The sequence below is a fragment of the Solanum stenotomum genome, chromosome 8 (genome assembly GCF_019186545.1).
Source record: "Solanum stenotomum isolate F172 chromosome 8, ASM1918654v1, whole genome shotgun sequence".
Taxonomy (NCBI): domain Eukaryota; kingdom Viridiplantae; phylum Streptophyta; class Magnoliopsida; order Solanales; family Solanaceae; genus Solanum; species Solanum stenotomum.
This window is the reverse complement of record NC_064289.1, coordinates 8,601,695-8,615,017: the sequence shown is the minus strand read 5'-3', so window position 1 is coordinate 8,615,017 and position 13,323 is coordinate 8,601,695. Positions and strand designations below refer to the sequence as shown.

Here is a 13,323-nt window from a genome sequence, read left to right as displayed (position 1 = left end):
GTTAGGTTGGTGTAGCTAGCATGGATAATTGCAGATCACATCAAGAACATATTCATTATTGATTGAAAGTAAAGGAGGAACCATGATTAATTGATATTTATGCAAGATAAGTCCATTTTTTTTTTCTCATTTCAAGTCAAAGTAAAGGAGGAACCATGATTGATTGATATTTATGCAAAAAGTCCAGTTTCTTTTTCTCATTTCAAGTATCTTCCACGACTTGGCTTACTAGAGAGCCATCAACAACAACATACTAATGTACTCCCATAAGTGGGTTCTGAGGAGGGTAGTGTGTACGCAAACCTTAACCCTACCTTGTGAGATAGAGAGGCTGTGTAAGTTCAATTGAATTGGTAGGTAGGACAATCATCTTTTCCACCTTCATGTTAATGAAACTGATAGCTCAAATTGCAGTGATGAAGGATAACATAATTGGTTTTTTTTTCCTGTTCTGAAAACTTATATCATTAACGTATAAATGGTAGAAACCTACATTGTTACAGCAGTATTGAAGCTATGATTCTGAGTTTCATGCATATTTTCTCTGTTTACACCTTGGAATGGATTGGTGCTGGTAAAACCAGCAAGCCTCATGATCTTGAAAATTGAAAGTACTTGGTTAACCCTGTTGACAACTTCTCACTTTTCAGCATTGTATTAAAAACTTGCATCCTCTGTTGTTGGTCTCCTCAAGAAATAACGCAGGCTATTCGCAAGAACCTATTCGAGACTGAAAACTGTCAATAACTTTCTTCAAGCTACCAAGGTCTAATGAAAGAAATTGTATATTGCTTCTAACTTAGCATCGGTTACCTGTTGAAGGGGCTTGATCAGCGCTTTGCCCTTGTAGTTGACATGAAATTTCGCCTTAGCAAGCAATCCCTACACCAAAATGAAACTTTTCAACTCTATGCCAGCTACTGCAGGTTAATACTTATTAGACGGCACAACCACTACTTAAACAGTTCAGTGAAATGATTTGGAAAACCTCCTGAAAAAATCTCACCTCAGTATCGAACTCTCCTGATTCAACATCAACGTTTATGTCAGTAATGGTCTTGACGAGATCAACTATCAGTCCAGGTCTGTCTGCTGTCTCTACACAGAGTAAACTGCAAAATAGAGGCATTTTACTATTCTCTTCAAGTTGTGCACTAAATGGATCAACTAATGAGGTTGATTATTAAGTTTAGCAGTTTCAGTATGTACTGATCAAAACCAAGAAAGGGAAATATGACCTTACCTTCTTTCAGGAGCATCGTCATAAACACGGATATGGGTCGCTATGTCCACGTCAATCTGAAAATTTTCAGCACAAACAACAAAGTAAGATTTAAGTTAAATGATTGATATGAAAGTTAATGTAAATCAAGCCTTGGTTTCTGTATCAAATTTGTACTAGAAAGAAAGCTATTAGTCGCTACTACAATGCAAGAACTAGCAGGAACCTCACACATTCAGAAAACAACCCCCCATTCCCACATTGTCTCCCACACGTTCAAAATAACCAATACAGATGTGCATAATCTTGTTAATGGCGTATGCACACACTGGAGGCGAGGACATCATATATAGGCTATTAACAACCTTCTGATATGGTTGAAAAACACCGAAAGCTTCTCCCATAGCTAATCTGGAGCTAGATTCCTGCACCAGAAATTATGCAGTAAGAAGAAGCAGCTATATATGAATCCCTCAGGAGGTACCATATTAAGCAACTGATGCTCAACAACTTATTGAAGTTCTACCGGGTGGTATTCCATCATATTATTGATGATCGTCAAACGAATTGCTTCAAGCAGCTCTGGATCATCGACCTTCCTACCCGTAGAACTAGAAACAAGTCCCAATAGCAAAACAATCAGAATTTCAATCAGGGAACTAATGTTGTTAGACGCATAACAAAAGATTCATTCGAAAGTATTTTCAGATATCTGGTGACTGATAGTATGCAAGGACTAAGTATAAGAGGAACAGAAAAATCACCTAGCAGCATAAAGGAACCCACAACATGAACTTACGCTTTTGTGATGGCAAATGTGTTATGCTTCCCAGATGAATCAAGACATACATTAGCCTTGACAACATTCAGCCCAAGTTTTTTTAATGCATTCATCTGAAATACACTTTGCAAATCAAAACCAGAACAGACAGCAAATAGCACTCAACACTTGAATCATAAGAGTAACGGATTCTTACTGTGTCGAGAAGTGCCCCAAGGCGATCCCCAAAGGTAACCTCTACGATCGTTGCTTCTGGATCTGAATCCAAATCGATTACAACTTTGGGTGTTGGAACTGCAGCAGTCTCTTGTGAACTTCCATCCTGCTTGACCAGTTATTACATGAATCAAAAACAAACATCTCAATCTCAGATCAAAAATTAAATAGCAAGGAACAATTACATCAATCAGCTAATATGCTTAGATACCTCCACAGCTGTAACCGATGCTTTCGGAATAATTGTACTCCCAGATAAAGCTAATCTGGAAAAACAAAGTAGATTGATTTCAACTGTTGCCCATCTAATACTACAGTAATTCCAAGTCCATATAATTACTAAACTTTAGGAAGTCCATAGATCTAATTCAAAAATTATCTTACTATCTCAGTTGGTTGACTAACTATCTGAACTTATTTCACCTTACTGGTGAGCGCTCGATTCCCAATCTTGTAATCCCCTCCCGATGTCCCTTTTCTCTACCCGCAATTCAAAAAATAAAAATTTCCCTTTCCTAATTGACCAATTTATCTCACAAATTTAACCAGTCCTTGAGAAAGTACCAACTACAGAGACTTCTTTATGATCTCAATTAAAGAGTACATCATTTATCCAGCTACATTTCAAATTTTGTGATTAGGTTAAAGGATACTAGTTGACCAAGACTCACAAATGTACTAGAATTTTTTTTAAAAAATTGGGAGAAAATAGGATTCCACAATCAATAGAAAGCAAATTAACTAAAGATGAATTAAACTAAATTCAAACAAAAATGTAGCTTACCTTTTGGGTGTAATGTGCAGTTTTTGGACTGGATTCAAAGCTAAAGAGCCATTAAAGAAGCCCGGAGTTGAAATGGGTTGCTTCTCTATAGGTTTTAAACTAGTGGGGATTCCACAAGAAACCATAGCCACAGCCATTTCAGTTCAATAATATCAAGAAAGAAGAAGATGCACTAAAAAGTAGAAAATGTATTCCTATTCTAATCTTAAGATATATAGTAGACTAAAAGATATTTAAGAAAATGAAGCTATGGGGGCTAGAAAATGAAGCAGATTGCTTGTTCTAGTAATATCCGCCATTATAATGGGAAGCCACCTATTATTGACTTTATATAAGTATATATATATCAACAACTTGACAGGCACAAATCTGTGGTCCTTCTTTTGTCTTTGTTGATAAACTCTACCGAACAGATCACTCTATTCAATCTTTCCATGAACCGGGGCTGCTATTTTAATTTATGTGACCTAATTTAATTTGATATAGAATTTATTTTAAAAAAATTGAAATTTGTGGTAGAAAATAAGTAAAAGTAGATGGTTTTGTAATTATAAAACATTTTTATTAAAAATAAAATGAATATCTTAAAGTTAAATTATTAGTAAATATAAAAATGTGTCATATGTTTTAGATGGACTAAAGAGAAAATGAGTTATACAAATTGGGACGAGTGGTAGATTATAATTTTGACATATTAGTAAGGATGGTAATTGGGTGAGTTGAATTAAATTTGAACATGTCATAATGGGTTAAGACAATAAACGAGTCAAGAGTCAAAGCGAGATGGATAATGGGTTATAGAACGGGTCAAACTCAACTCAACTCAACTCATCTCAATTCTTATTAAGTTTTGTATTGTTTTATTTGTTCTTTTACAGCATTTTAGTACCTTTTTTTTTTACTACCTAATTAAATTATTTTAAAATTAATAGTACTTTAACATCTCTCTCAAGTCAATTTGGGTTACTATCCATCCAATATTTAATAGATTAAAATTAGTAAATAAGCGAGTACGAATGCAATGAATTAAACAGGTTGAATTAAAGATTAGTTATGCAAAAATTACTTCATCAATGATTTTGCTTAAAATAATATAGATTTTTTAATAATAGATCAAGCTTTTTATATACATGTTCGTAAATTTTATACTTTTGATATGAGTTTGGTGTATGACTGAGAAGACCAAGGGGAAAAGAGGGGGGCGGGGGTGGTGTTTCTGCAAAAGCGCATTTGGAGAAGACAATGAGAAGGCTGGAAAAAAAAAAATATATTATTTGGTAAAAAAAATTACTTTTAATTAAGTGGGCAAAATGCCATGTGTCACTGATTTATTGGGTAGTTTTTCTTTTTTTTCTTTTCAAAATTGATTATTTAAGAATTATTTTGGACACAGATGACAAGTGTCGTCATTTAATTTGACACTTTACACGTCATTAGCGAGTGTAACACACATATTATATATTTTTGTTGATTGTGTAAGAACTATCAAAATGACACAGCGAGGCCTGACATCGGGTGTCTAAGATGAACAAGCCTAGTTAAAGTATCTAAGTGAAAATAAGTGTCAACTTTAAAAGGTTACCGATGAATTTTTTGTTATAGGAATAGATTTCATTTTATTTATTTTTTGTAAAATAAAGAAATTTTACTAACCAAATTGAAAGATTATTTATCCTTAAAATGATACAGTTAAATTTATAAAACCTGGCTCGAAAACACACAAATTAAAATGATCGAAATGCATGATTTGTATATATACAGTAACTTACTAGATTAATGTGGACAAGACGAAAGAAATAATAAATATATAATTGAAACAAAACTAGAAGTTATATAAATAGACTGGGTATAAGATCTGGTGTCAATAATTGATCGAATAAGCTTGATCTTATTAATTAGAACAATAACAAAGTTGAAGAACTAAATAATACAGAGTAACAATGTATTGCTAGGGATGGTAATAGGGCCGGAGGATGTGGAGCGGGCAAATTTAAGGATATACGGGGCGGGGACGGATTTAAGGTTATATGGGGCGGGGAGGAGGCGGGGCGGGTTGAAATAATTTTTTTAAAGTTAATGTGAGGCGGGACAGATTGCGGGTTTAAACAAAACAAAAGTTTAAATCATTGTAATAGTTATATTGATAAAATCTGAAATCACAAATGCACAAATTATATCAACTAATTGACAAATGATTTATTATCTAACAACATATTAAATAATATCTTAGTTAATCGTCAAAAAAATAAATTAAAATTATATATACTTGCCGAAAATTTAGAAAAGTTTATTCATTCTCTTTTTTTGCTTTCTAATTTTCAGTTAGTATACGTGTCTGAGTGTATGTTATTATTAATCATAAATACAAATATCAATTTTTATTATCAGGTATATTATATTATATATAGTACGTCGTACATTATTATGATAATCTTTAATAGTATTAATAAGATTTTAATTTGTAAGCTTCCTTTAAAATATGCACCATACAGTATCTATTATTATAATATTAATTACTTAACATTTCATATTCTATGTTTACTTAAAACAAGGAATAACTCAATGTCAATTAAATTTGGGTTTAGAGATGTAGAACTAGGCGGAAACGTTAACATTTCACAAAATTAATGTGGAAATATTTGTTATCATAATACTACTTAAAAAACGATTGTGAGGATTTCGTATATATTACTCTTCATTTGTCTGGGTATCATATATATTTAAAACAGAAAATAGTTTATTCTAAAGTGACGCCGGGGCGAAGTGGGCGGATTTATACGAGCGGGATGAGGTGAATTTATGCGGAGCGGGATGGAACGGGTTGAAATCAAGGGCGGATTGAACTCTTTGCGGGTTTATGCGGATTTGCCCCGCAATCGCTCCGCCCGCGCCATTGTCATTCCTATGTATTGCTAGTTAATGGAATATTCGAGTTATAATGAACGAATAGAAGATTAATTGATAAAAACTTTATGAAGCATTATCAGCATAATTTGATCCCTCGAAAATTTGTATTTGCTCATGTTCGCATGTGTTATGAATGATTGATCAGAAAAATCGAAAATCTTTTAATAATATAATGATTAAGTTTCATCCTTACTCTATTCGGTCATGATCCGATATCTGGTGTCACAATTTTGAAGTTAGACAAGTCTAGTATTGTAATACTGGAATCAAGTGTCCTAGGTTCAGATTTCCAAAGAATATATATAATTACTTCTCTCGATTGAGACTAGAGATAAATTTGATATTCTCATTTCTCAGTAGAGGCTGAAGATAAATTTGTTGTCCGCCATTATTATTGAATCAAATCTAACTTGTTCTTCTACATGACATTTTATGATTGTCCACGTACATGTGTGGTCTGATTTTTATTCTATACAAAATCATATTTATAAAACTGAAAGATTTATAACAATTATGAAACTATAGAGTAATAAAAATTATTACTTATTTATTGTACTAAACATAAATATTGTTATTGGTAGGAATACAACTCTCTAAGCGTAGTTATTAGATTCGAATTTTAACTTTATTTGCAAATTACTTTATGTATGATCATCTCATCAATATTTCTTTTGCGTTTTTCTAAATGTAGCTAGCAAATAAAGTAGACGTAGCCCAAATACTAATTAAATATATTATTTTAATTAAAATATTTTTTTATTAATTTCACTTTAAAAAAAAGAATGTCATAGATAATGCAACACAAAATTAACAAATATGAAATTGAATTAAAAAAAATTTGAGAAGTGTGATTATTTTAGATCGTCAGATATGATATCTAAATTTATTATTCACAAAACTAAAATTGCAGTATAAAAAATACTAATTGGATAATATGGCTGCAACATATTTTCAAATCTTTTTTGGCATGTTTACGTATAAAACCAAGACTGATCAGAGAGTTTAACATTAATTTTTTTTTTTTGGTTTAATATTGTGGTCAAAATGACCATTTCTATTAAAGGGGAAATTGTCTATAATAGCAAATTATTAATTCAAATTAAATGCTATAAACATAGTTTGATTTAATTGTACCCCATAGCAAACTGTTGCTATTTCGCCTCTCTTCCTAGTGGAATCTCGCTCGCCACTCTCGTTCTCGTTGGCAGTTTCGCTCACCTCTCTCGCTTTTATACAAACACAAATGTATAAAATGCGTTTGTGTTTGTATAAAGCGAGAGAAAATTATATATACATATATTTTCGTTCCCCTCTCTCCCCTCTCCCAGATCTCACTCGCCACTCTAACTCGCCTCTCTCACTTTATACAAACACAAATGTATACATTGTATACATTGCATTTGTGTTTGTATAAAGCGAGAGAAAATTGTATATACAAATACAAATGCATATATTTTTGTTATACAATTGATTCTTTTGTATTTGTATACCGAAACAGATTATACAATTGCTTCTTTTATATATATGTATAGCGAAATAGGCAGCTTCTTTTGTATATATGTATAGCGAAAGTTTGCTATGGAGCGCAATTATGCAAACCAAAGCTATAACATACAAATATCATTTTTGTGTTTGCTATATATGAAAGTTGCTCTTTATTAAATATAATTAAAGTTCACAATAACACAAACTAAAGCAAAGGGCCGGCCCATCAACAAATAAAAATTGGACAGAAGTGGCAATGTCATATCTCCATCTGCATCAACTCCTTATATTTCCCAGATAAGGAAACCAAATGTTCCTTTCATCTTCTTTCATATTTTCATCACAAAAAATCTCTTCTCCCATCTGATTACCTTATTGTTGATATTGTTCTTCATATGATTTTGTTACACCACAATGCAGTCTTCAATCTCCATGTTCAAATTCATTTCTCTATGTAAGTTCCGACCATCTTTGAACTTTATTTCTTCTATTATCGCACTTGGATATATTCTTTGACTAAGCTTTCTTTTGTAAACTGTTGATACCATTAGATCTGGATAATTGTCTCTTATTCCATGTTATGATGATGTTCCTCCTTGATTCCTTGGTGAGCTTCTTTTTCGTGTGACCACATATCTGTTTGATTAAACTTGTTGTTGCTGAGCCTCGTGACTTCTCTGCTCTTCGCGATTCTTAACACTGATTTCATTGAATGTTGATGCCTTCATGCCTAATTTTGCATTGATTAAATCATTTTGTTCTTATCCTCAAATTAGTTGTTTGTTGCTTGTCTAAGTTGAGAATTTGCTTAACTTTAGTATGAAGCTCCATGAAATTAGAATAATTGAATCTATCAGCTCTGTTAAAAGCTAGATTAGCTATACAATCAGCCATATAATTACCTTCTCTATAGATGTGATTTATTATCTAACAATCTAAACTACAATCGCAAAATCAATCCAAGAAAATACTAATTGAATTACATGCTTGCGAACATATTTTCAAATTCATTAGACATGTCTCTAGTTCGACGTATAAAACCATGTTTGAAAAGGAGGTTGTTGTTTGATTCTCCCAAGATGGAAGCCTAAGCGATGCAATGATAAAGAATTTTTCGCACCATTATACTCTATCAGTTCAAATAAAAGTAAATGACATTAATTTTAAAAGAAACCTTAAATTTATTTACCAATTTTCTTATATATTTTGTGTTTATTCTCATAATTTCTTAAAATATATGGTAGTTAATTCTACAGGTTAATTTTTTTTTTCAATTATCAATATAGTCAACCAATCTAATCTTTTGTAAGACATTAGTATACATGTACAAATTATTGTACGTCTAATAACATCAAAAGTGTTTATGTCTTAGACAATTTCTTATCGATTATAATTTTGAAATTCTTTTCAATTGATTCAATTGTTATATAAACTATTAAAATATTCTATAAATAGTAGAAAAATTTCAAAATAGAAATAAGACTTCATTTGATTGATTGAGTATGTCAATAAAAATATCAATTTTTACCGGTGTAGTATCTCGTATTACTTATAATTCTAAATAGATCTAAAGCATACAATATCAAATACCATGATTGTTTTTCTTTTGAATTAGATATTCATGAAAATTAAAACACGCCTTTTCAAATTTAACCGTTAATAATCTAATTAATTTGTGATTTTAAGTTATTGAAGGTAATTTTTCTAATTGTGAGTGTTAAAAGAAGATGTGCTCACTTCCTTTTTATCGTATTATGGCCCAAAGTGAAATTAAACTTCGGAACCTTAGAACAAATGGGTGTGCCGGTTAGGATGGCAACGTGACGATGCAAGTATAATGTATGAGCGGGGCGTGTTAAGACAAACTCAGACCGGTTAGGATACCGCTATTTCATTGTTTTAAAGAAATTTCTTTGAATATTTAATTTGTTAAAAAGAAAAATCTGAAAGTGATTATCCATTACATTTATATTATTTTAAAATATACTTTAGATGATTTATGCAACCTAATTGGATTGTTTTTAGGAGTAGTGTCTTTGCCAACTAAACATATTCAAAAAATAATAATTTTTCAATGTTAGATTATTTTTCCGATGTTAGATTAAATTAATCGAAAAATATGAAAATTTATATACACTATTTGTTCCAATAGTCATCTATATCATAATAAATAATAATATTTTTTGGTAATTAGAGAATTTTATTACCAAGCAAATATCACTAGAATAAAAAGGGAAAATTGTGCATTATAACAAACTATTAATTCGGAATAAATATTATAGCTATAGTTTCATTTAAATCGAATTCACAACAAACTTCTTGTCATTCGCCCCTCTCCCCTCTCTCTGGAATCTCGCTCGTCACTCTCCTCTTTTTCAGTTATCTCTCCCTCGCCTCTCTCACTTTGTACAAACACAAATGTATAATTAATTTGTGTTTGTACAAAGCGAGAGAGACTGTATATACAAATACAAATACATATCTCTCCGTCCTATACACATATAATAATACAAATACAAATTTTTCCTTGCCCAGTTCTCTTTTGCCTTTCTCTCTGTTGCTTTATACAAACACAAATTGTACAAATACAAATGTTTTAACTCGATTCAATTGTATAGAATTCAATTTTTATGCAGATATACAAAATACAATCATTGATACATATACATAGTAGTTACATATATACACTTATCTAATCTATTTACATATACAGTTCACCTCTCTCCACTTTGTGCCCTCTCTTGCTTGCCTCTCTCCTCCCTCTCCCAATCTTGCTCGCCACTCTAGCCTAATACAGAGAACATATACATATACAAACACAATTTTCATAGACAGACGAATTAGCGCCCAATTTATACAAATCGCCGCGATTTATACCAATCAAATGCTCCATAGCAAACATAATTTGGTTATATGGAGTGCATGCAAATAACAAAATTGTAGCTATAGAGCGCTAATATGATTTTTATCTTTGCTATTCCTAAAATTTACTCTAATAAAACAAGTTTTAATGGCAATAAATATACAAATTAACAAAGAGTGCTAAAGTCTTTACGGACATTAGTTAATTGTCATAATATTCAATGTCGTTATAAGCTTTAGGAACACCTGCAAAGAATGTCAATTACCATTAATTATATATGGCTAAAGATAATTTTTGGTGTAGTGTGTATATCAAACAACTAAAGACGTAGTACATATGCCCCCAACACCAGTCTGTCAAGCATATTTGCAACATCCCATCATAAAACATATTTATTTAAAATGTGTTAACAAATAAACATTTTTCATATCTCACTAAATATATATTTTTATCATATTTTTTTATATTTATATAATAGTTTTTAATTCTTATATTTCTTTCAAACCTATTCAAAAGATTTATTGAAAATACCTTTTATATCATACAAATGGAGATAAGGTCTGTATATATACACTGGTCTACTCTTCTCATGTTCCACTTATGAGACTATATTAAATACGATTATTGAAGAGTCGTTCGACTTCTCGGTAATCGAATAAGAGAGGTTTTTGCCGCTTTCTCTTCTCTCCAGCACTCTCGGACGTTATATATAGTTCTTGTTATAGTATGACGCTAATTATTTTCTCTTTAAATAGATATTCACAAGCACATGTTTCAGACTTTCAGGTAAAGTTGTCCTTCAAGAATAATTTGTTATTTGGGATTCAAACATGAAATCTGCATATCATGATTATTATTGTGATTCGTGACTTGACGTCCTTGAAGGGACATAAATTGTTGGTTTTCACCCTTTAATGTCAAATATGTAGTCTTTGGTAAAATATTTTAATAAATTCTAAGACGACTAATATTTAAATTAAAGAGAGAGTTCAACTTGGTAACATTATATGTTTATTATTCTATCATAGTAAAATTTCCAAATCGCTTTAGTTCCTCTTTTTTTCAATTGAATACTGTTTCACGTTAGATAATATAGCATTAACTATGGTTTGTCGAATTGATGGAAATAACAATATTTAGATGTTACGTACTCCCTTTCTTTTTTTTTTTTTGGTAAGATCAGATTAAATGTTGTGCGATAAGTTCGATTAGAAAACGTTTTGTTAATTTTTTTTTTTATCTTCATTCCCTTGTAACTGTGATTTTTTAATTTTCAAAAATGGCTGAAGTTGAAGATCCGGACCCTAATTTCCATTTTAGTAAAATAAAAAAATTCATTTTATTCTTCTTTGCCAGGTATATTCCAAAAGTGAAAAAAGTAGAGTGCAATTAACTTCAATTAAAAAAGACATGAACCATTTCTGAAGCGACTCTAGTTAATTGATTTTGTAGTCTTCTACAAATTGGTTTTAAATTTTATGTGTTTTTAGAATAAAAGATTTTTATATTTTACATATAAGACATCTCAAATAATATATATGAGATCTCTGAAAAAATCATTTTTTATTTTAAAATTGTACAAGTGACCATAAAAAAATTATTTCCTCCTTTCTTTCTACGATGAGTTTAATAATTGAAGTGCACTAGTACAAGCTATAAAGAAACAATAAATTAATTAGTCCCGTCTTTATCTTTTTTCCTTTTTAAATGAGCTACCTTTTCTAAAAGTACATAGAAATAATTGTAATCACAATATGATAATATAGATCTCAAAATATTTCAAATGTCATAATGCAAGAGGAATCAATTAGGTATACATATACTTATAGCACCATATATATAAAGTGGGACAAAAAAAATATTACTATCATTATTTTATTTATTACTTTTGGTAAACTAAACCTTTCTTTTAGATTAGTTGCCACTACTAAAAGTGTTTTTTTTTTTTTGTTTTTTTGAGAAAAATAATTGTGAAAGAAAGTAGTAACAAAAGTGGTGCCAAAAAAAGTTGTACGGAGTAGTTTGTATACATAGAGAAGCAACGTAATCATAGAATGCGTCATATAGATACGTAAAAAAAGGTATGAAGTGATAAAAGCAAAAATGGTCAAATTTATCTTTTCACCAAATAACATTTGAAAAAATTACACTGTGATTATTATCATGGTTTAAATTTAACTTTTTGGACATTGCCAAATCACACTTGATGTTCGATGTATAGATGCATAGAACATCAATTGTAATAAAGTGATAAAAATATATATAATTTTTTTTTTCATAAAATTCATTAATTTCGTAAAAATGGATTAATTCGTTTATATAATATTGTCGGTTAAGATTAAAAAAATCACAGAAATTTAGAAATCTAAAAAGCAATTAACCCGTTTATTTCCTATTCATGACATGCATTGGTGGTTCAATTATTGTTACTTGAAGTAGGTGAAATTTATAAAAATAAAGCGGAACCCATCGGTGCCTTCTTAGGTTGGCACTAATTTTCACTTAAGATACCTCAACTCAATTTTGTTTATTTTAGACACCTTATGTCATATCCCGCTATATCATTTTGACACTTTTTGTTGACATGTCATGGAGAGTGTAATACACTCATTACTAGCGCGTAAAAGGCTTATTTAATCGTTTTTATTTTAATTTTTTTCATCTTCTTCCTATTTTTCTGCCATCATCTCCCAAAACTTAAACTCCTTTTATGGAGAAATAAATTTGATAATGCTACAGACCAAAAAAATGAATTTGAACTCATGGACTTATAATATAATGATATAATAAAAATTAAAAGTAGACAATGTGAAGACCCCTGTAAAGAAGAAGAAAAATGGAAAGTCATGAATTCATGAATAATCTCAAATTAGATTTGAGTAGTGGTATGTGTGAGTTTGTTATTCTATTCGAGAAGATGATGTGGGTGGGAAAGGGGTTGGGGTTAGGGTGGGTAGAGGTGGAGAAGACGCTGGGTGGGTGGGGGAAGAGTGGAGAAAACACAGGGGTCGGGGTGGGTGGGGTGGAGAAGATGATCTGGGTGGGGTTGGGTTATTTTATTTTTA

At 30.9% G+C, this 13,323-nt stretch overlaps 1 protein-coding gene across 2 annotated transcripts; it reads right to left on the bottom strand.

Moving 5' to 3' along the window:
* Positions 1 to 386: 386 nt before the first annotated feature.
* On the bottom strand, positions 387 to 3,347 carry LOC125872322 (ACT domain-containing protein ACR11-like). Of its 2 annotated transcripts, none has more exons than XM_049553043.1 (10): positions 3,004 to 3,347; positions 2,431 to 2,485; positions 2,200 to 2,325; positions 2,022 to 2,116; positions 1,749 to 1,833; positions 1,588 to 1,647; positions 1,244 to 1,299; positions 1,007 to 1,112; positions 814 to 882; positions 387 to 720 (listed from the first exon to the last, which is right to left on the bottom strand). In XM_049553043.1, exons 1-10 carry the CDS (start codon positions 3,138 to 3,140, stop codon positions 658 to 660), a joined length of 852 nt encoding a protein of 283 aa, XP_049409000.1. In that variant the 5' UTR covers positions 3,141 to 3,347; the 3' UTR covers positions 387 to 657. The 2 variants fall into 2 exon arrangements, with proteins under 2 accessions (XP_049409000.1, XP_049408999.1); XM_049553042.1 differs by having other exon boundaries at positions 2,200 to 2,328; positions 3,004 to 3,322.
* Between the last annotated feature and the right edge of the window lie 9,976 nt (positions 3,348 to 13,323).

Excerpts from the sequence above, each read along its gene's own strand:
- LOC125872322 (XM_049553042.1), bottom strand. The coding sequence starts at position 3,140 with ATGGCTGTGGCTATGGTTTCTTGTGGAATCCCCACTAGTTTAAAACCT. Across the intron at positions 1,834-2,021 it reads ACATTTGCCATCACAAAAGC|TTCTACGGGTAGGAAGGTCG; the intron begins GTAAGTTCATGT and ends ACTTGTTTCTAG. Across the intron at positions 721-813 it reads TGATCAAGCCCCTTCAACAG|GTTCTTGCGAATAGCCTGCG; the intron begins GTAACCGATGCT and ends AGTCTCGAATAG.